At 32.2% G+C, this 20,468-nt stretch overlaps 1 protein-coding gene across 3 annotated transcripts in view; it reads left to right on the top strand.

Moving 5' to 3' along the window:
• The window catches only part of LOC102896341 (glutamate receptor ionotropic, kainate 2), a 551,413-nt gene that overhangs the window by 232,980 nt on the left and 297,965 nt on the right, over window positions 1-20,468 (top strand). For all 3 annotated transcript variants that reach the window (XM_006926267.1, XM_006926268.1, XM_006926269.1), the window contains exons 5-6: window positions 1,329-1,382; window positions 4,501-4,674. In XM_006926267.1, the coding sequence (XP_006926329.1) occupies window positions 1,329-1,382; window positions 4,501-4,674 (228 nt within the window). The remainder of the gene's footprint in view (window positions 1-1,328; window positions 1,383-4,500; window positions 4,675-20,468) is intronic.

Raw genomic sequence — 20,468 nt, 5'->3', positions numbered from 1 at the left:
ATGTATATGTATGTATATATATAAAAAACAGTATTTTTCTTAACTTGTCCCTGGAGATCTTTTGTCCCACATTAGGATCTCACTTACTCCAGAACCAGTTCAAGAAGACAGCAAATAGCTTCCTTCTTGTATATGCGGCAGCACATTTAATAGGACTCTATTTTATGATTTATACATTTTTTTCTGAGATTCCTCAATGTTGGCTAATGAAACCCAGAGAGCTGGAACAGGAGTTGGAGAGCAGGCATGGATGGGTTTTTAGTTAGTCTGGCTTAATTTCAAGAACAAATATTAGAAGTTTCCAGAAAGAAGGGATGGATTTATCAAAATAGCCTTGTTTGTTTGTTTGTTCAAAATAACTGAGTTTTACTAAATACTAAGCAGTAAATTTGAAATTTTCTTGCCCAAAAATCTTTAAAAATGAGTAAAGCTTGGAGCTGGCTAGGTTTTTTCTGAGGCAAACTGAGGACTGTAATTGGCATACCTTAATAGCAGAGGTTCCACCTCCACTCAGAATGAATGTGTAGTTTGTGGAAGAGTATTAGATGCACCTGAGAATGCTTATTTTCTACTAAGAGCTCTTCATTCAGGTCATTTTTCAATTATCATCACCAATTTCTGTTCATTGATGAATAGCTATATCAAAAGCATTCTCTATTTTCAGAGAGGAAATGGACACTTCTTATGGCTAGCAATCCAAAAATCCTTGTTTTGAAATAGTTGAAAATTGGCAAGTACTCTAGAAGTATGAAATAAAACAGTGACTTACAAATGGTCTATTAATAAAAATTAAAAAAAAACATTTTTTTATCTGTACTTTTCGAATAAGAGTGGTGATTTACATTTGCTTCTTTCATGATAAGGAAACGTCTCTAAAGTAGTAAGAAAAATTCCTGTTGGCATTGTATTCTACAGTAGTTTTTCCCTGAGTAATACTCTTCATCAAAATAAAATGATGTTCCTCATTAGGGTATTTGTGGTGGACACATTACAAATATAATGAACTAAGAAGAGCTAATTTCAAGTTTGTGTCAAATGGAATGTCTCCTTTAATGTGGAAAGCCATAAGCTTTACAATTGCAAACATTCAACTAATAGCTTTTCTATCAAGAAAATTGGTTCTGAAATTCCTTCAGTAACCACTAATCTTCTTTAACTGTGGAGAAAATATTCAGTTTGACCCAATTTTAATGTAACCTGAATATTATAGGCTGATTTTTTATTACATCCTGGTATTTTTTTCTCACTTGTCTTATTGACATAATGTATTTCATATAATGTGTACCTTCAATGTTAATATTTTTATATTTATATATTTTTCTTCTTAGGCATTAGCAATGGGAATGATGACAGAGTACTATCATTATATCTTTACCACTCTGGTAAGTAATTTATAAAATATAAAGAAGGCACTCTAAATCTTTTTATTATGACTTTCTAAGATGAAAAATGGGTTTTTGAGTGAGAAGAAATAAATGATTGGCACTTTTGTAGTTATACTATATATTATTTTGATCATCACAAAGAACAATAACTCTTGGTGGGAAGCTGATGATTTTGAAATAATATCATTTCAGATATAAATTTAAAATATTGTTTTATTTTTGTATTTCTTTAGAGGACTTTCAGAACATAATGGATTTTAAAATTAGTTTGCTGAGAAATCAATGTTTTAGAAAAGCACAAATTCTTATGCTGTTAGCTCTATTCACTTTATAAAAATCAGGTAGATTGAAGCTGCTCTTTTAGTAGATTAAATTTACTATCCTGTTTTTGCCTATATTAGTTGGATTTTTAAAAAGTCAGCATAATTTATTTTACAATTAGCAAATCGAGTGTTACCTATCACACTTTTTTCCTTAATATGCATGAAAATCTGACCTCACTATTTTACCAAACCTACTTTTAGCTCTATTTCTTTATCAATTCATATACTGATTTTTCATTATTAAAACAATAAAATTCAAGTAGGTTAATTTGAAGAACTATTTATGAATCCAGCAGCAACCCATCTAGTAAGTACAGAGGAGTTCCTAGTTGCTGTATGAAAACGGAAAGTTTTTAAAGGCAGAGAGGGGATGGAAAAAGGAAGTCATAAATGAAAAAAAGGATTACTTCAGGTAAAGTCAACTCCCATTAGGTGACAAAAGGGTATATTTAGGCAGATTACCTCACTGGTGTTGACCAGGAAATTACACACTGAGCAGTTAAGATTACATTCCTGGGGAAGGTTGAAACTGCAATTAGGTGAGATATTAAGCCTTGGTTTGGTGACATGAGCTTTGCACAGTGACTCCATTTGGGGCCTCTTGTTTCTTTTTAACATCTTTCTCTGTGAAATAGCTGTATGTCTGTGTCACTAATTTTTTTCTTGCTCATCCTCCAAAAATGAGAATATTTCCAAGTTTGGCCTTTGTCCTATTTTCTTTGATTATTATCTTTAGAAATGATATGCATTTAGTGTTTTAACTATTATGTTTTCACAAATAAAATATAATGTCCATCTGTAACATTCCTGAGCTGTTACATATTGAAACATTGCAGAACAATTCTAACTGTGGCGGCATTAAGCAAATTATTTAAAACGTAATGTCTTTTCCTCTAAATTGACCTCTCTTCTGATTTCCTTCAAAACTTCCATTGTCTCTGACTCCTCTATCACTAATAAAATTCTACTGATTTTTCCTCCATAGTGCTTCTAGCATACATCTCTGTCTCCACAATTACCAGTCCAACCAATGTTTTCTCTCTTTTAACTCAAAAGTCTCCCAGTTGATCTCCTTGCTATTAGGAGAGTTGAAGCCACCAAATCAAATTACTAAAATTTAGTTGATCACAATAGCTTTCTGTATTAAATCTCTCTTCCAGTAGAGCTTCTTCCAGCAGTAGGTTGTCTTGTACTGATAAATACTAAGATTGACTCTGCTGTACTATCTCTATATCAGTTGCCATCTGGGAGACTTTTTTGTAGCCTATAAGAAATTTAGTGATAGGCTGGTGGAGAGGGAATGGAAGCCTACACTCATTAGCAAATTTTATTTTAATGCTGCTGCAACTCATTTCTACCATGATCATAAAATTGTAGAGAAATCAAAAGTACCTCTTAATAAGGAAAAAATGAAAAAATCTAGTTTACGATGTATAGAACTCATTAGCTTGTAATTGAAGACCTTTTTAAATTTGATTCTAACCTAATTTTTCTAGTTGTTTGTTCTTTTGCTGCTATTTTTCTTCATCAATTCTCTTTTATAGTCAAACTGATCTACATCAGTCTCCTGAATAGATTTGATGTTTTCTAGATTTTGCCTCTACTGACACTTTGAATGGCCTCCTTTTTCCTTTTGCCTATCAAAAGTCTGGCCATTCTCTGATGGCAGTTCAAATTCCATCTGCTTTATAAAGTTGTTTCTGACTATAAAAATTGAAATTCATCTGTCTCGTTTCTTACTCCTTGCTGACTTCTACAGTTTTACCCCTTAGCATATATTGTAATACATTATTTATTTACTCCTTGAATATATATATTCATATATATAAATATATGTTCATATATATTCATATATATATAATCTCCTTGGCTAGATTGCAAACACTGAAAAATAAAAACCTAAAGATCCTTTATATTTTTTACAGTATAGAGCACAGATCAGGCCAACGTCAGCTTCTCTCCACAGAATTTTATACCCATTATCTAGCCCGTATAACTGGATGAGTCCAAGGCAAGCTGTGCACAGTACCAAGGGCATTAATCTTTCCCCGGTTCTCATGTTGTCTCAGATCAGAGAGAGGGCCAAAGCCCCACACATTGCATGTTCTTAGTGACATCCAGCTCCCCTGATGGCTTTGGTCTCCTGTCTCCTGGAAAAACCAAAGGGCAAAGCCAGAGCACTATGGACTGAAAAAGGCAACCAAAATCTAAAGGATTCCTTATGGCGAAGTTGCTGGATATGGTATAAGACAAAAGGACTGCAAAGGTTCTGCAACCAAAAAAGCCAGTCTTGTTAACTTTGTTTCTCAGCTTTGATAAAATTTTCTTTAGTTAGAAGCCATATTTTATTACCTGTTTCTTAAAAAAAAAAAAAAAAAAAGACAAAACAAAACATAAAAATGGCAATTACCAACCAAGGAAGCAGGGCACAGAAAAAAGAGCTTTAATTAGTTACAAGTAAAATATTAATGTTTAACATTTAAGGGTAAGCTATCCTTAACATGGAGAAGAAAGCTTATACAGGTTATAGATAAGCTTCTCGTTCCATTGGTGGAATTAGAATATGATATATATACATATGCATACATGTTTGTGTAAAGTATGTATATTTGCATTGGCAAAGAGTGAGAAACGTCCATTTGAATCTGGGTGATTTGTAATGTTTAAAGTCACCTGAGACACAATGGTGTTAACCATCATAAAGGGAAGCAAGAATAAATGACTATCTCAATTATGCATGCCTGTAAATATACTGTGTTGATAATAACACACAAAAAATTTGTGTCTTTCAGGACCTCTTTGCTCTTGATGTAGAGCCCTACCGATACAGTGGTGTTAACATGACAGGGTTCAGAATATTAAATACTGAAAATACACAAGTCTCCTCCATCATTGAAAAGTGGTCTATGGAACGATTACAGGCACCTCCAAAACCCGATTCAGGTTTGCTGGATGGATTTATGACGGTATGAATACCCACTTAAAGATGAGTTTATGTTTCTGAGTAATGTTTCATAAATTATTAAATCCTCTGGATCCAAACTTTGGTTTAATTGTTTGACTTTAAAGGCACGATATCAGAATTACTATTACAAATTAGTATTTTAACAATTTTCTAAATCAGTTTTTATTGCAAATTTCAACTTTCATTTAAGTATCTCAAAGCATTAAAATTATTGTTAAAAATACTACAATGTAAGGTTTTCTCTGAAATCAATTAGTACCATATTTAGGATAAATTAGAGACTAAAAATAATACATTACCTAATAGTTATTTTTCTGATTTGAACTGCCAGTATATGATTACTCTTCAACATGTTGGTTTCGGATATTTGATATCTTATATGACACAAAAAAATCTCTCAAGCTTATTCACTCTTTAAAGCTAAGACTAACCAATAATCACATCTGTCATTTTTAAGTCAGTTTAAATTTATGAACAGGATTAATGCAGAAACTGTAAAAGAAGAGTATATTCTCATATAACTTTAGTTGTTTATACCAGTGCTGCTAATGAATATCTAATACAAAGCACATATATAATTTAAAATTTTCTAATACCTATGTTAAAAAACATACACACAAAACAGGTAAAGATCAATATTATTAATTTTATTTAACCCATTATATAAAATATGCTATTATTTAAAAATTATAACAGATATTTGCATTTTTTCCTACTAAGTCTTTGAAAGTTATTATGTATTTGACACCACACATATTAATTCAAACTAGTCACGTTTGAAGTGCTCAATATCCAAATGTAGCTACTGACTACCTCATAAGACTGGGTAGATTTAAGCTATATTATTTAAGCAAATTATAAAAGCCCAATGTATTCTCATTAAATCTACTTTCTATAGACCAAATTATTGCCACAATTTAGGAAAGAGCTCAGCACTTTGGCAATATTTACATTTCTTGGGTCATTACCACCAGCTTTTAGTAGGTATCAGTCTAAATGGAAACTTTATAAGCATAAACATACTCTATTCTGATGTGTGGAAAAACTTTTTCTAATATGATTTAATTTTTTTCATTGATTGCTTCAGTGGGGCTTCAGATATGTTTTTAATGTTGTAGCAAAATAAAGAGAAATTAAAATGTTTTTCCCTTAGAAAATTTAGTAATACAAATTACTCAATTTGTATTACTCAATTTGTTTCACAGTCTAGATAGATTGTGAAAAAATCATGGTTACCCTCAAGCAACCAACCTTCCGATGGACAAAAGAGATTTGTTTTCTTCTAGTGAGAAAAAATAACTTACTAGAATTCGAAAATCTTATGTTCACATTAATTTTTAAAGAAATAATATAAGGGGAATTTTATTATTTTGCATAAAAAGAGAGGGTTGACTAGTTCTAGTGTTTTGGTCTTAACCTGAGATATATTTAAGAAACTTTTTTGGGAGAAAAATATGTAAATAATTTAAAAAAGAAGAGATTTTTCCTCCAAAGTGCATCCAAGTTAAAAAAAAAATAATATGCAACCTAGAAAAAAATTACAAATATTATATTTTATTTCTAGTTTGAAGATAGTGAATCAAACTTTTGGAACTTAATGTCATTTTTAAACATTAAAATATATACTATCCTTTATATTATTGTTTTAATTATGTGTATATATTTTTCCACATATGCTTTCTAGCTCTCTTTACCATTCCTTAATTTCAGGATGGTTATTTTATCATTTGTTATTCAAAATTATTATTGGATGGTTTTAGGAAAAGTAAATCAATAGGCATCATGACAGTCTTAACAATGTTGTACTCTTAAGACTTCACTGATGTGTCCAAGGATTGGTGAGCCCCTGTGTATATATAAATCACAAAAATTATCCAACTTTACTTAGCTACTCTTGGTATTTCTGTATGATTCTCTGACTGTCTACTTGTCATCCCCTGAAACAAAGTACTCTAACTCTGGTAACTTATAGAGATGGTTGAAAGATAGATAAATGAAAAAGAAGGTATATTAATTTCTTATCCAGGTAGGTAGGAGCTCTTGGAGAAAACTAACCTAAGAAGGCAGGATAAGAGGACAGTGTATTTGGAGGAATATAGGTTTGGGTTCTTTCTGGTCATTAATCTATTCCTCCCTAACTCTGCCCTTCTTCTAAACTAGCATATGATTTAGTGTGAGTGGGTAAGTGATAGAATAAAAATGCACTGATGAGAAAATGAGAAAATGAGCCTATTTGTTGAAAATTCTGAGCATTGTGTATAGATCATGAATAATGTTTTTTAACTAAAAATTTATACCAGCTATTTATTTTATTATATTTATAGCTAGAGCATGGAACACAAAATATTTTGGAAGGAACCATAAAGTTTTCCGTTAAAATAAAAATCTTTTCCAAAATGGATACAGATAATTTTTTTTTATATAATTTACCTTTTGGAAAATTAATATTACTTTTTAAAATCTTTTCAGTATATAATATTATATAATGATATAAAAGATCAGATGTAAAATATTTTTATTATATAACATTAATTTTAATTATGAAATAGTGCATTATTATTATAAACATAAAACCAACATAAAATCTGTATAAAAATGTTGGCATACTTGTGCCTTACATGAGCATTCTTTTTCTTTTCTATTTAATATTATATTGTAATAATTTTTCCTCATCATTAAATATTTAGGAAAAGACATTAATGGGCTATTTCTAACGTGAATGGCATCAGGAAATTAAGAGGATTCTAGTTAGAAAAAGAAGACAATTATTAGCCTGGCATTGTGGTGTTGGCAACATTCCCTTCAGTCAATTCATGAGATCCATGTTTATAGATATCTTGTTCTTTTCTTTCCCTGTGGTCCCATTAAAAAAAAAAGAAATTATCAGTGAAGTTCCTAGTGTTTGCAAGACCCATTATTATCAGTATCATAGTCATTTGTCACTATATGAGATCTTAATGCTTAACTTTCACATTCTTTTTTCGTGTTTGCGCTATAAAAGGAAATGATGAATTGGATCATAAGAAATTTTCTGGTTGGGTTAGCACCCTCATCAACCCCTAGGTTAAGCGTTTATCAGCTATATGACTACTGAATACAAGATCATTTCTCCTGTAGTTGTAGTTTCTTCTATGGTCATACTAAAAATATTAATGTTAGTATCTCAGTAAAATTTTAATATTCATCTGATATAAATCCAACCAAAGTACCAAGTCACACAGTACATCCAAATCTGATCTAGTCAAGAAAAAAGAAAAAAAGGAAGCTCAACTCTCTTCCTTCACACATAAGGTGTTTTTTTTCTTTTCTTTCCTTTTTTAATTTACTCATGTATCACTTTTCTTACATTTTCCCTCATGCCCACACATTACCAATCAGTTAATGCTCTAAACTCCTTCCTTTATTATAAAATCCTTCCTCTACTGTGCATTCTCTATTAAGTATTCACATATATCCATGCTCCTGGGGTGTGGAAATACTGTCCTTTGCATGGTCAGATGACATTTCTCCCAGTTTTCTGAACAGACATCTGCCTTCTCCAAGAACAGTTACTGTTGGGTGGGAATTCACTTATTTGAATCCATCAATCTTGACGATAATTGTATTAATATTGATGTATGGAGTTTGCAGTAATCTCAATGTAAGAGAATGAAATCAAGTAAAAACACCTCAAGGTAAATTTTAAACGGTCTAGCTATATCCTAGAAATCCTTCCCAGTGCTCCAATTATGCCTATGCATATTAATACTAATGTACTCATAATCCATCCAGTAGCTTAAAAATACCAGTTTTTTTCTTATGTTGATATAGAATACCACACATATTCCCTGATAATGTAAATTTGCAACACAAATCAATAATGCCTGGTCATTGGCTCTATCATTTGGATTACTATAAAGAGATTATTGTTTTGGAAATTTAAACTCTGTTTACCAACTGCTCTCTCCATTTCATTTTTTTCTTCTCCACATTCAACAACTGTCAGACACTTTCAAATCTACTGTATCGATATCTTTTTTTAACTACACTCTTTTTTTCACCCCCAGAGTTATTCATAAGTTAAGGACCCAGTGCTTTCTACCCTGACTTGGCAATAATCTTCTCACTGATCTTACCAGAATATTGCTTATGGCTCCTCATCATTTACCAAATGAATTTTAAACTCATTTGACAAGCCTGCAAAACCATCCATGATCTGGCTTCTGCTACTTGTCCAGCCTCATATTTGCCTACTCCCTGCTCCACCAAGCCACCCATCTCACCTTTGGTGTGTCAGCAGTGCTGATGCACCTCCTCATTTTAGCATAGGGTGTTCCTGTTGTCTAAACCATCTACCCCTATTAGAATGCATGGCATATTCCTGCTCGTGCTCTAATTTTCAAGTCATCTGTTAACCTTTTCTGTAAATTTGCTCTGTATCCTCCACACATTTTACTTGAGCGCTCCTTCATTAATGCACTTTATGTTTAACCCCATGCTGAAATGGAACTCTGGTACTTTTGTTTTCATATCCCTTTTGCAATAGACTATACGATCTTCCAAGGCAAGAACTAGGTTTCATCATCCTTGAAGCCCCTCTACCTAGATCAGTGCCTGGTGCAAAGCAGGTGCTCATGATGAAAAAGAGAATGCCTGTTTAAAAAAATGTGTGTGTTAATTTATTTTAATCATATTACATCTGTATTCTAATCACTAGGCCTTCTCATTTCCCTAGATATATTCTGGAGAGCATTTTTATTTACCTACTTGAACTTTATTATCAAGATACCTAATCATTTAGAAAAATGCAATTAGACTTGTTTCAATTATTTGTTAGAAAAATACTTTAAACAGCAAAAGCACAGAAACACTTTTGATTAGTGAAATTTTAGTGAGAAGTGTAGTTCCATTATCTTTTTGAAAAAAAGGAGAATATTTATGAGAGGTGAGTCTTTCTGTGTTTAAATATCACTGTCCTCCTAAGAATTATTATTATTTTTTAACAACAGACCATGGCCCAGGAATTTTATGATTTCTTTCATCAATGGACCAACTTAAAAGATCAACATCTCATATATACAATTTACAGCAGGAGGTTTAGCTCATGTATTAAGGAAGCACAAGTGGTTGCTCAGTTACTGTACAAAGATTTACCTTTAGAAAAGTCAATAAAAATAGAACCATAGAAAAGTAAATTATGGCCAGGCAAGCTTTTATTTACTATCAGAACTACAAGCCTGCCTTTGCTACTGTGTGTTTATCTTAATTAGCTGCAGCTATTTTCTTCAATTCAGTTGAAATGAGAATAAATATAAGACTTTGCCAAGAAGTGATCAAACTAACTTGTCACTTTTTAATCAATAAAGGCATTTTGAAAGAGTTGGTTTTATCTCATATTTCACTAAAGTGCCAAAAGTGTAAAAAGTAGTGAATTAATAAATTAATTATTCTTTTTTAAATCTATTTTAATTTTGTTTATGTTGTACCCAACACTCAAAATTTGATACCAGGCAGTCAGGATTGGGTGAGGAAGACAATACCTCTACTTTCTAATTTTTGACAAAATTAGAAGATACTGAATGTCTTACTGATAACATCTCACATCTTTATTGGTACAAAAATCACACTCAAACTTTGATTATTGACTTCTTCCTAACTTGGTACATATTTGATTGATCTAGTTTCTTAATTATTCCTTCAAATTTTTGTTAAAATTTCTTGCTATTTTGTGATATGAAGAGACAGACATGTATTTACCAGGGGTTTTACATAACTTCTTAGTATTTTGCTGAAAAATATGTAACATTTAACAAAATTTATTAACATAAATACTAATTTTATTTTTGTCTTTACCACAAAGAAAATATTTGGGGACCTATATCATAATCAAATATGGAAGAAATATTTGTATATTTCAGAATATGTAATGAAGTCATAAATATAACATTCATTATGTGTATATATGATTGATTTAATGAATAGTAAAAGGACATGTAATATGTGACATGAATAACAACATGGCACTATATTTCTTCACTTTATATGCCTATTAATCTTCCATGATGTACTACACTGGCAGTTATGTCTGAATATAAATAAATGAGATGACCTAACAACCTCTATTGTTTTATTAACATAAAACATTGCATCTTATTGTCTTTGCTCACTGGCAGATTAAATAATCAACATGAATCTAAAGCTGATAAAGTGATGGAATATCTATTTTAAGTAACTTTTTTTTACATGAAAATGGCTACTGCGATGAAGCATTTACTTTATAGTCATGTTATTTTTTAGGCCAATTTTTAAACTTTTCACTTGGAAAAGGTAAAGTTGAATCAGGAAACTTTTTTGCCCCTTCTACCTTGAAGAGCAAAATTAATTTTCAGAGCATTGATCAAATACAGTGTAATACAAATTTGTAAAGGATAAAAGCCTATCTGCTTACAAGTTTCCTCAGCTTCTTTCAGATTTTTATGTTACATTCAACAGCTATATAGTTACATATCGATAGAACCAACTCCAGGTGGTATAAGGAAATTTAGCTAGACAAAAATTTATATTATTCAGAATAAACCGACCCTCCTCCCCTCGCAAGGCTCAGTTAATGACAGGGATCCCTAGAGAAGGTAATGGCCAATGCTCTGACAAGAGGGTAAAGTCCAACATTGCAGTCTAGGAACTGGCAACATTCTGAGATTCAGGACTTCACATGTGCTGGGCATTAAGATAGAACTGGTAAGAGTAAGCAATGAATGTAATCTTGAAAAACCAAAATGTCAAACAAACTATAGAGGTAACAAGTCATCAAACTTGGGAAAACAAGTACAGGGTAGAATGTAAAGTGAATACAGAGGGTTGATAATAAGCAGGCGCTTAGGTTAGAGTGAGGCTAACAGCAAGTTTGACATATATGTTCAATATCCTGGATTAGAGGAGTGGATTGGGAAACAATGAGTGTTAAAGCTGGTATAAAATTTTTATGTATTAATTAATTAATAGATAATTATAAGTGTGTAACATTTAACATAGGAATTCAGATTACTCATATTTGGTATGAAGTACTTGTTGAAATTTACTAAAAACAGAGTAAGAGATGGCATTGAGGCCTATAAATAACAAGATATATTATTACTCAGATAAATACCCATAATTAATCACAGAAAAGTTTTGGCTAAGGCAAGTTAACAGTTGCTATAAACTATGGTACTTTTTCTTCATTGAATTTATTTCTAAAACACAAAGAAGGAATGGATCTATTTATACAAAGTACAAAATATGGTTTATGGATATTTATTTGTATTCACGGTAAAATACATAGAGATAAGCTACATTCTATATTTGAGAATCGGAGATAGACTGAGAGAGAGTAGACATCATTATTTTCAAAATGATATGTCTCCCTGTATTATTCTATTTTATTCATAATTTTATAAATTAACTTAGGAATTTTATTTATTTTCATAGCTTTAGAATTTATTCCCAAAGATATTGAAATACAAAATCAGATAAGATATATGTTGGCCTCATTACAGTCTGTAAATAAAATAAATTTAAAAATGATAAATAATAAGATAAATTTTATTTGAATACTTATTTATATATTTAATATAATTTATATTTATATTTATAAATTTATATTACTTTTAGTTCTTTCATAAAGTCAGCTATACATTCTTATTATTAGAAAGACAGTGTTATAGCTTCAACACTGATATGATAATTTGCATTTACTATATATGACCTCAAGATACTAAATGTGTATAAGATTTTGATAAATTTGTGTTATTAGCTATTAACTATTACCTATTTATAAAATATTTAATATAAACATGAAACATATTTAGCTGTAGATTTTATTAATTTTGGATTCAATATGTCTGTCAAATTTTAACAAATATTCCCTCTTTACTACTGTGATTTATAACCAACAAATTTCAGGCTTTTTGTCATGTTCAGTTTCAGAAGAGTTTTATTTAAAAATTGAGACAGCTGGAAAATATTAAAAATAAATCAAGAAAGTGATGTGTAATAAAATTTATATTATATATAATAAACAACAATCATGACTAATTTTTTCATGTAAATATATAGCACAGTAGATGTCTCCCTTTTTTTGTTGTTTTAAAATTACCTGTGTGTCCCAGCAGTACAGAAATTCTCTTGCCTATCTGATCCAAAGAATTTCCTGACTCTGTTATTAGAAACTCACACATATATAAAGTATGACTATTAAGGACCCTAGGATATATAGTACCCCTAGGAAGTTTGATCCAAACAATGACTTTATAAACTCTGAGTCTAGCTCCTATTGCATGTTACCATTTGTATTTGACAATCTCTACTATAAAATAACCTAATGTGAAATACACTTAATGCTTATTACATCTTAGTACTATTATTGACTTATGATAACATCATGGGGCAGATATAATCCTCATTTTATAGAGCAGATACATAGAATAGGTACATTACATATAAAGGAAGATCAGCGGACTAGTCAGATGCAAACGTAAAGGAATCCTTAAGCATCCAGAAGTAAAAAGTCAGGCATGATGATTTAGAAACCAGCAAAAATGTTACATTTATTACTCTTTCTTCAACTTTAAAGATAAGGATTCACAGCCATTTGGGGTGAGGTAGTGGGTCTACTGAAGTTCTAAACCTTCTTATTTCCTTGCTAAGCAGATTAAACTAATAAACAGGTCTCAGAACCCAGCATCTGAATTCCTTTACCAAGGCTTTCTTTGATGTTATTCAATTTCTTTGAGCCTCACTTGTCAAATAGAAATAATAAATTTTAGTATGTTGTCCTAAGAATCAAAAGAAATAATAAGTTAATGTACAAAATATTGGAAATCTTTCTGGCTTTTCATAATTATGTCATATTATTGCCCCAATGCTTTATAAATATAGAACAAATTTTGACACAGTGTTTATAGTTTAAATTATCCAATCATATTATTTCAGCATCATTTGTAATCTCTTTTAAGCAATAACACTGTAGAAGATATGTGTGTATGTTAGATGGTTAATTGACATAGAAACCTTAAGAAGCATTCATAAAGAATTTACTTAGTACTTGAATTAATAGTGTTCTCAAAAATTGAACCCATCAATGATTTGAAATGTGCTGTTAGAATAATATATCCCTATTTACAGGTTTTTAAATCTAGTTAGAAGTTTATAAAATGATATGTGCCATTTTTTCCTCTCAATGCCAGCTATATCTTAGAGCAAGAACTTTGGAATCAGAATCACCTTACTGTTGAAACCGAGGTCTGCTTGTTATATCCTTTTTAAAATTCTAATTGTTTAACATCTCTGAGCCTCAGTTACTTCATCTATTTAATGGAAATAATAATACGTCACAGTGTCACTAAGAAGATTAAGTATATAGCTTTTATACTGCTTACAGACAGTGTCTGGCACAGAGTAGATCCTCCAAAAATGATATCCATTTACTTCAAAGCAAATGCCATTTCTGTACTTTAGTGAAAGTGCTACTTTTGTTCAGAGTAAAGTCCATCACTCAAAGAGTCTTTTGATGCCCTCTTTGTACAAATACGACAATCGGATAGAAATGCAACTATGTAAATATTACTTGAAGAAAAAAAAATCTAAAAGTAGGTAGTCACTTAATTTAATGTGCTGGATGAGATTAAGTAAATTTATGAGCATGAATCAGAGCTAATTTTAGTAGCAAATTTTTGATGTTCATTTCATGACCCTGGTATCTAAGTAATTATATTTACATTAGAAAAAGTTTTTCTTTTTTTTTAAGGTGTAGACTATGCACTTTTGCGATATAAAAGGCCTAAGAAATGGCCAAGGATCTACTCTGATGTACTAATTTCCAAGATATGTTTGGCCAATACTCTTTAAATTTACCTTAATAAGTTAAAATAATATTTCAGACAAAATAAAATGGAGTTTTAGGGTGAATTTGCTTAAAGGGTATTAGGAATTCTCTTGCTTTACTATGCAGAGAAGAAATATGTTGATCTTTTATTTGCCTTTCTTAAAGAAGTCATAAATGTTTTATGCATTAATCTTCAGAATACCTATGACCAATCTGAACCAGAAGGAAAAAATAAAGTTATTAAAAAGACACAGATATTGAAATGGTACATCAATTCTTCATGAAAAATTCCTGTATATTGCTACTCATTAATTCATTCTTCAAATATTTGTTGAACACTTACTGCATGAGATCTGTGGTAATTGACCATGTAGATGATAAGAAAAAATAAATATATATATGTAATATGATGTCTGCACCTAAAGAATTATCAATTTACTAAGCAAAGTAAAACATGGCCTTAAATAATAAGAAAAATGCTGGCATGTTGAAAATAGTATGTTTAGATGGGAGTTTATCTACTTTTGGTTCAGGATGTAATTAAACCTTACATAAAGTCACACATTGAGAATGTTACATGCCCAAGTTAACAGGAAGAAAAGGTCTCTTTCTTTGTAGTTTCTTAACTGGACATGGCCCCAAATCCACCATCCTGTGATAAGTCCAAGAAACTCAGAGACTTAATCAGTTTGATCAGGTTGGTTGATGGGACCACAGACTCTATTGTAGGATACTCCACTAAGATGTGCCCTCTTCAAGCTGAAGAATTCCATAGCTGCTACCAGGTTTGAAATACTCCAGAAAATGGCACCACAGTCCTGTTACTGCTGCCAGACCTGGGGTTTTGGTATTTCTGCTGAAAATGTGGCAGTGAAACGGTCCTCTCTATCCATCTGTGCTTCTCTTGCCTCTGTTGTTATAGGCCATTTTTGCAATTGTCTCTGCATGTATTGTCATTTATCAATAGGAATAGGGCTCAAATTTATTCTCAAGTTGGTCTGGATTCTCACTGTTCTAGCTTTCAGCTTCTCAGTTATCCGGCTCCTGAGTTTACACAACAAACGTGCACCCAGGAGCCTGCCCTTGGTGCCAGTATGACTGAGTCAGGAGCCCCACATCAGTTTCAGGTTGTTTGCAGACTCGGCCCTTCCCCAATGCTCCTGGGCTTTGTCTGGACTGTGTCCTTTTTCAGCTGGAGTTTATTTTCTCTCACCTGACTCTATGTGGGTAGCCTTAGTCCCTTAGAGGTATTCCATACTGGAATCTTGATTGTTTTTCTCCTAGGAATTTCCTTGACCCTTTTGAAATTTATTTACTTCCTCCTCAACAACTTTCAAGTTCCTGGTGCTAAGGAATGAAGGAAAACCAAATGCACAGTTGCTATGGCCACCACAGAAATGGCACTAATTTGGCTGTTATCCAAATAAACAAAGAAACAAATGAGGTCATTTTGATGTATCTGCTCAGAACAAGAAAACCTTTGTCAAGAATATTTGATGTTTTTATCTTTCAATATAGAGCTAAAATAATAATAATTTTATTACTTTATTGTTATTACTTCAGCATCATCAAGTACTAGGGCACACCTATTACAGTGTTATAAGAATTTGATGATTTGGTATGATTGGGAAATAAATTTGGGAGGAGGTGGTGCTTGAGCTAGATCTTGAATGAGAATTTGAACATAAAATAGCGTTTTGATAAGACTAGATGAAAGCAGGAAGGCCAAGCAGGAAGGAGAGAATGGAAAGCCATTAAATGTTTAAAACAGGAGAGTGCAATAAAAGTAATATTTACCATTTATTGCGTATCCGCTCTTTGCAAATATTATGCCATTTGTGGTAATTATAAGAAGATGTGCTAGCCTTACACTATCTCTGATTCTCACAAAAATGTGCAAGAAGGGCAAGATTTTCAGATGATGCAGCTGAGGTTCAAATATGTTTAGTATGCTGTCCAAGGACATTTAGCTAAGAAGGTAGAGGCTGAGCATTAAGTACAGGTCTTTCTAACTTGTTAACTTGTGCTATTCCTGCCTTGCCCTCTTCCTGCCTTGCCCTGTCTCAGGAAGGCTGACTTGGTGGCTCTGTGCAGGTACATTAGATTCACTGCAGCCAGAGGCAGAAAGCTGTAATTCAAGCCTGCAGTAATAATGACTGGAAGTATAGCCTAAAGGGCTCAAAGCAGTGATTGAAAGGGAAGGGCTTTTTGAGGTAGAAAAAAGACTAAGAAGACAATGGTAGAAAGGAAAATAAGAAGACAAGGGAGACTTTTAATACTTCCAACTTAGGTGACTGGAAAGACACTAGTACTTTTAGCAAAACTAGGGCTCTCTGGAGGAGGAGGTGAATTGGAAAAGGGATGGCATCGATTGCAGACATGTAGAGAATTTGAGATGGTAGTGAAACCTAAAGGGAGAGGGATCTGACAAAAAGTTGGAAGCCAGAATATTGTTTCTCATTGCAGTAAGGAGTAAGGTCTCAATTTCGTTTTTAGAAATATCCCAGGGGAAAGCATCCCAGAATCTATTGCCATATGTTTGCAACTCTTTGTAGAAAAGGATCTAGCCTGTCTGTTTGGCTACTTGGACTAGTGTCTTGAAAGTGAGAAAATTTAAGTCCTATTGAATGTCAGTTAAAGAATCACTGCATCTTTCAGTCTCTTTGTTTCTTGGTAGTCATGCCAGATCAGCCCGAGGTTTCACACCAAATGTGTCTTGGGTCTTGGGACTATGCCTTGGGAAAAGAGATTTTAATTTGTATTTTGGTCTTAGCTTTCAAAGAAAATATTACTCCTGCTAAATGTTGCCTTTAAAAGTCAATTTTTCAGACTCCATTCTCAGCCTTTAAATATTTACTTCTCTCTTCAAATTCTTTACTTTATCAAAAGGAAAAGGAAAATGAATAAGTGATAAAGACTGAAATATCTTTAAAATATGAACTTCTCTAGCCCCTAAGGCAAGTGCACATAAATTTAATTGGCAAAAATCATGCCTAGTTTTCTAGATTTGAGAGTCTGCTAGACTAAAATTTAAGTAAATTCAATGTAAATATGAAATGATCAAAAACAGATTTGTTCACTTTTAAAAACATAAATATTGTGACAAGTATAACTTAAATTTTATTGTATAGCTACATACTATAGAAAATTTGTCAACTAAAAATAAGTGGAAGAAAATTAAAATGTTCTATTCATAAACACATCAGGAAAAGAGAATTACAAGTAACATTTAGGGACCACTGAAGCTCTCTTAACCTAACTTCCTTTAACTGATTCACAAGAGTAACCAAATTCTTTATCCCTTGGTTAAAATAAACTGACCAATGTCCACAGCAGCCTGAAAATTCACTTTTAGCAGGCTACTCTATCATGCTTCTATATTTGCTCCCCCAGTTGGATATTTTTTTAAAAAGGTCAGTAGTGTTTCTTCCAAAACCAGTTTATGTTTGTTGCACTTATTAATTAAATAATTCAAGTAAATAATACATAAAACAATGAAATACAAGGGCAAAACAGAAACATGCCCTCTTAATTTTGATTAAGACGATAGCAAAATTAAGACGATAGCATTGAAAAACTTGATAAAGGCAAGTCATCTAAGATTTTTTCTATATATTAATATGAGCAAGACAGTTCTAAGAGGTAGATTCTACACATAGTTTGCTTCGCAAGTGTCTCTTTATTCTTCCTTCAATTAAAAGAAACCAAAGGTGGAAATCTTGGATAATCCATTATATTTGAGGCTTATATAAAACAAGAGAAATTTCAGCTGACCTTGAAAAGGGACTTGGCTCTACATTGATATATTTAGGGATAAATTTACAGTTAGATGCCTTACATTAAAATAAAAAATTTCAAGTATATATGCTTTAACTAATAATCTTAATTAACTGGCCAAATATTAGCTTTAGGTTACTTTGGAAAAAAGCAACTTATTTATTTCTATTAAACTTTCTTTGTCCTTATACATATTTCATTTAAAATATGATTATGTAGTATTCACCATTTGCATGATATTTTCTTGAAGTTAAATTAATATTTATTTAAAATCTGCTATGTGCCAAGCACTGTTTTTGGCAGAGGGATATAGTGGTAAATAAGATAAAGATGGAATTTTCCTTTTATTTGGTAAATAGAAGAGAGAAACGAAAGAAAATAAGTTGGGTTAAGAAGATAGAGAATATTAGGGATGGGAAGGGCTCTTTAGCTAGGGTATTGGGTGGAGATGATGTGTGAAATAGGCCTATATGATGAAAAATAGGTAACCATATAAAGATTTATCAGAAGAGCATCCTACGCAGAAAGAACAATGAGGGCAAATTCCTTGAGATGGAAACAAGCATATTGTGTATCAGGAAAAGAAAGGTGACCCATCAGTGTGCTACATTATTTAGCATAAGAGGGAAAATGCTAGAAGATGAGAGCATTGATCTTCGAATGACATGTAGGTTTGGATTTTGATCTAATTGTGGTGGAAGCCCTGGAAGACTTTGATAAGGGGAGAAACATAATCTGATTCTGGCATACAGAGGATGCCTGTGGCTTCTGTGTGACATTACAATGTAGAAAGCAAGAGTACAATGCTGAGTTAACTATTTTAGTAATGCTGATGAAAGATGTTGGTGACTTGGACTCAGGACTGAATCTGGGAAGTGATAGATTTCAAGATGTAGTTTGGAATGACGTTCACAGGATTCATTAATGGGTAAATTCGGAGTATGGAGTAGAATCAAGGAGGATGTAGCTGTGACTGTTGGTAACTTACCATAGTCCTCTGACTTTATGGTTCACAGTGCCCAGAGGACTTGTGGCTGCCAGTATCTGCTTCTCTATGTCTCTATGTCTAAAGACATTTTCCAGAAGTCTGATATGCTCATGCATCTAGCAGACTGGAAGTGCTGGGCAATTAGTCTCTTACCCATAGCTCAAAGAAGTTTATAAATACCACAGCTCCCAGTCTTAGAGTGAGATGATTCTGAGATGTGAACTTTATATAATTTCTCAAATTTTCTCTGTGAGATCTAACTCCATTTGCACATCATAGTAACAGGCTTAATAACCATTTAGTAGCTGCTTTCCTCCTCATATCGCTTCTTCCCTTCCTTGCTAGTGTGCCCTGAAACTCTCAAATAAGCTACTTGTTGTACCAAATACTTGTCTTAGGGTTTGCTTCTGTGAAAACTCACACTGAGAAAGAAGACATCTAGGTTTTTAAAATCTGAGAACGTTGATGGAAAGGGGCCATGCACTGAAAATAAGAAAGAATGGTTAAGAAGCTGATTTGGGGGTGAAAGAAATTAATGTACTCTTGTTATGAATTACATTTGAAGTGCCTATTAGACATTGTAGTAGAGATATTTTGTTCTGTTTTCACTGCTGTATTCTTTGTGCTTTAACAGTATAAGGCACATTATAGGCACTCAATATTTGTTGAATGAAGAAAAGATTTACTTGGGAAATGAATGATTTTGAGATGGCAAATGTTTTATGAGGTCGAAGCTCAGGTAAAGTGTCAGGTTTAGAGTACAGATTTGTGAGTCAATAGGACATAGATAGTATTTAAAGCCAAGGGACTGGATAAGATCATGTAGAGTCACAATGCAGACAGAGGAGAGAGGAGTACCAAGGACTGACCTGAAAAGAAGAGAAGGAAAAGCAAGCAAAGGTAATTGAAGAGAGATGTGCAGTAAGGTAGAAGGAAAACAAAAAAGAATCTAATTTTATGGAAGCCTAGAGAAGAAAGTGTTTGGAGAATGACATAGTGGTCAATTGTGTCAAATGTGCCACTAACTCTTTTCAAGTATAATGAGCTTAGAGTCATTAGATAAAATGCATATGTACTCAGCTTTTTAAATGGATATTAGACTTATTTGGTCTCTGATTGTTAGGAAATTTTCTTTTAATGTTCATCTCTCTTTATAATGGAGCAGTGTTATTTTAGAAGAAATAGAAAA

This window comes from Pteropus alecto, unplaced genomic scaffold (genome assembly GCF_000325575.1).
Source record: "Pteropus alecto unplaced genomic scaffold, ASM32557v1 scaffold7, whole genome shotgun sequence".
NCBI lineage: Eukaryota > Metazoa > Chordata > Mammalia > Chiroptera > Pteropodidae > Pteropus > Pteropus alecto.
The sequence above is the reverse complement of the archived record's forward strand: the minus strand, read 5'-3'. Positions and strand labels throughout refer to the sequence as shown.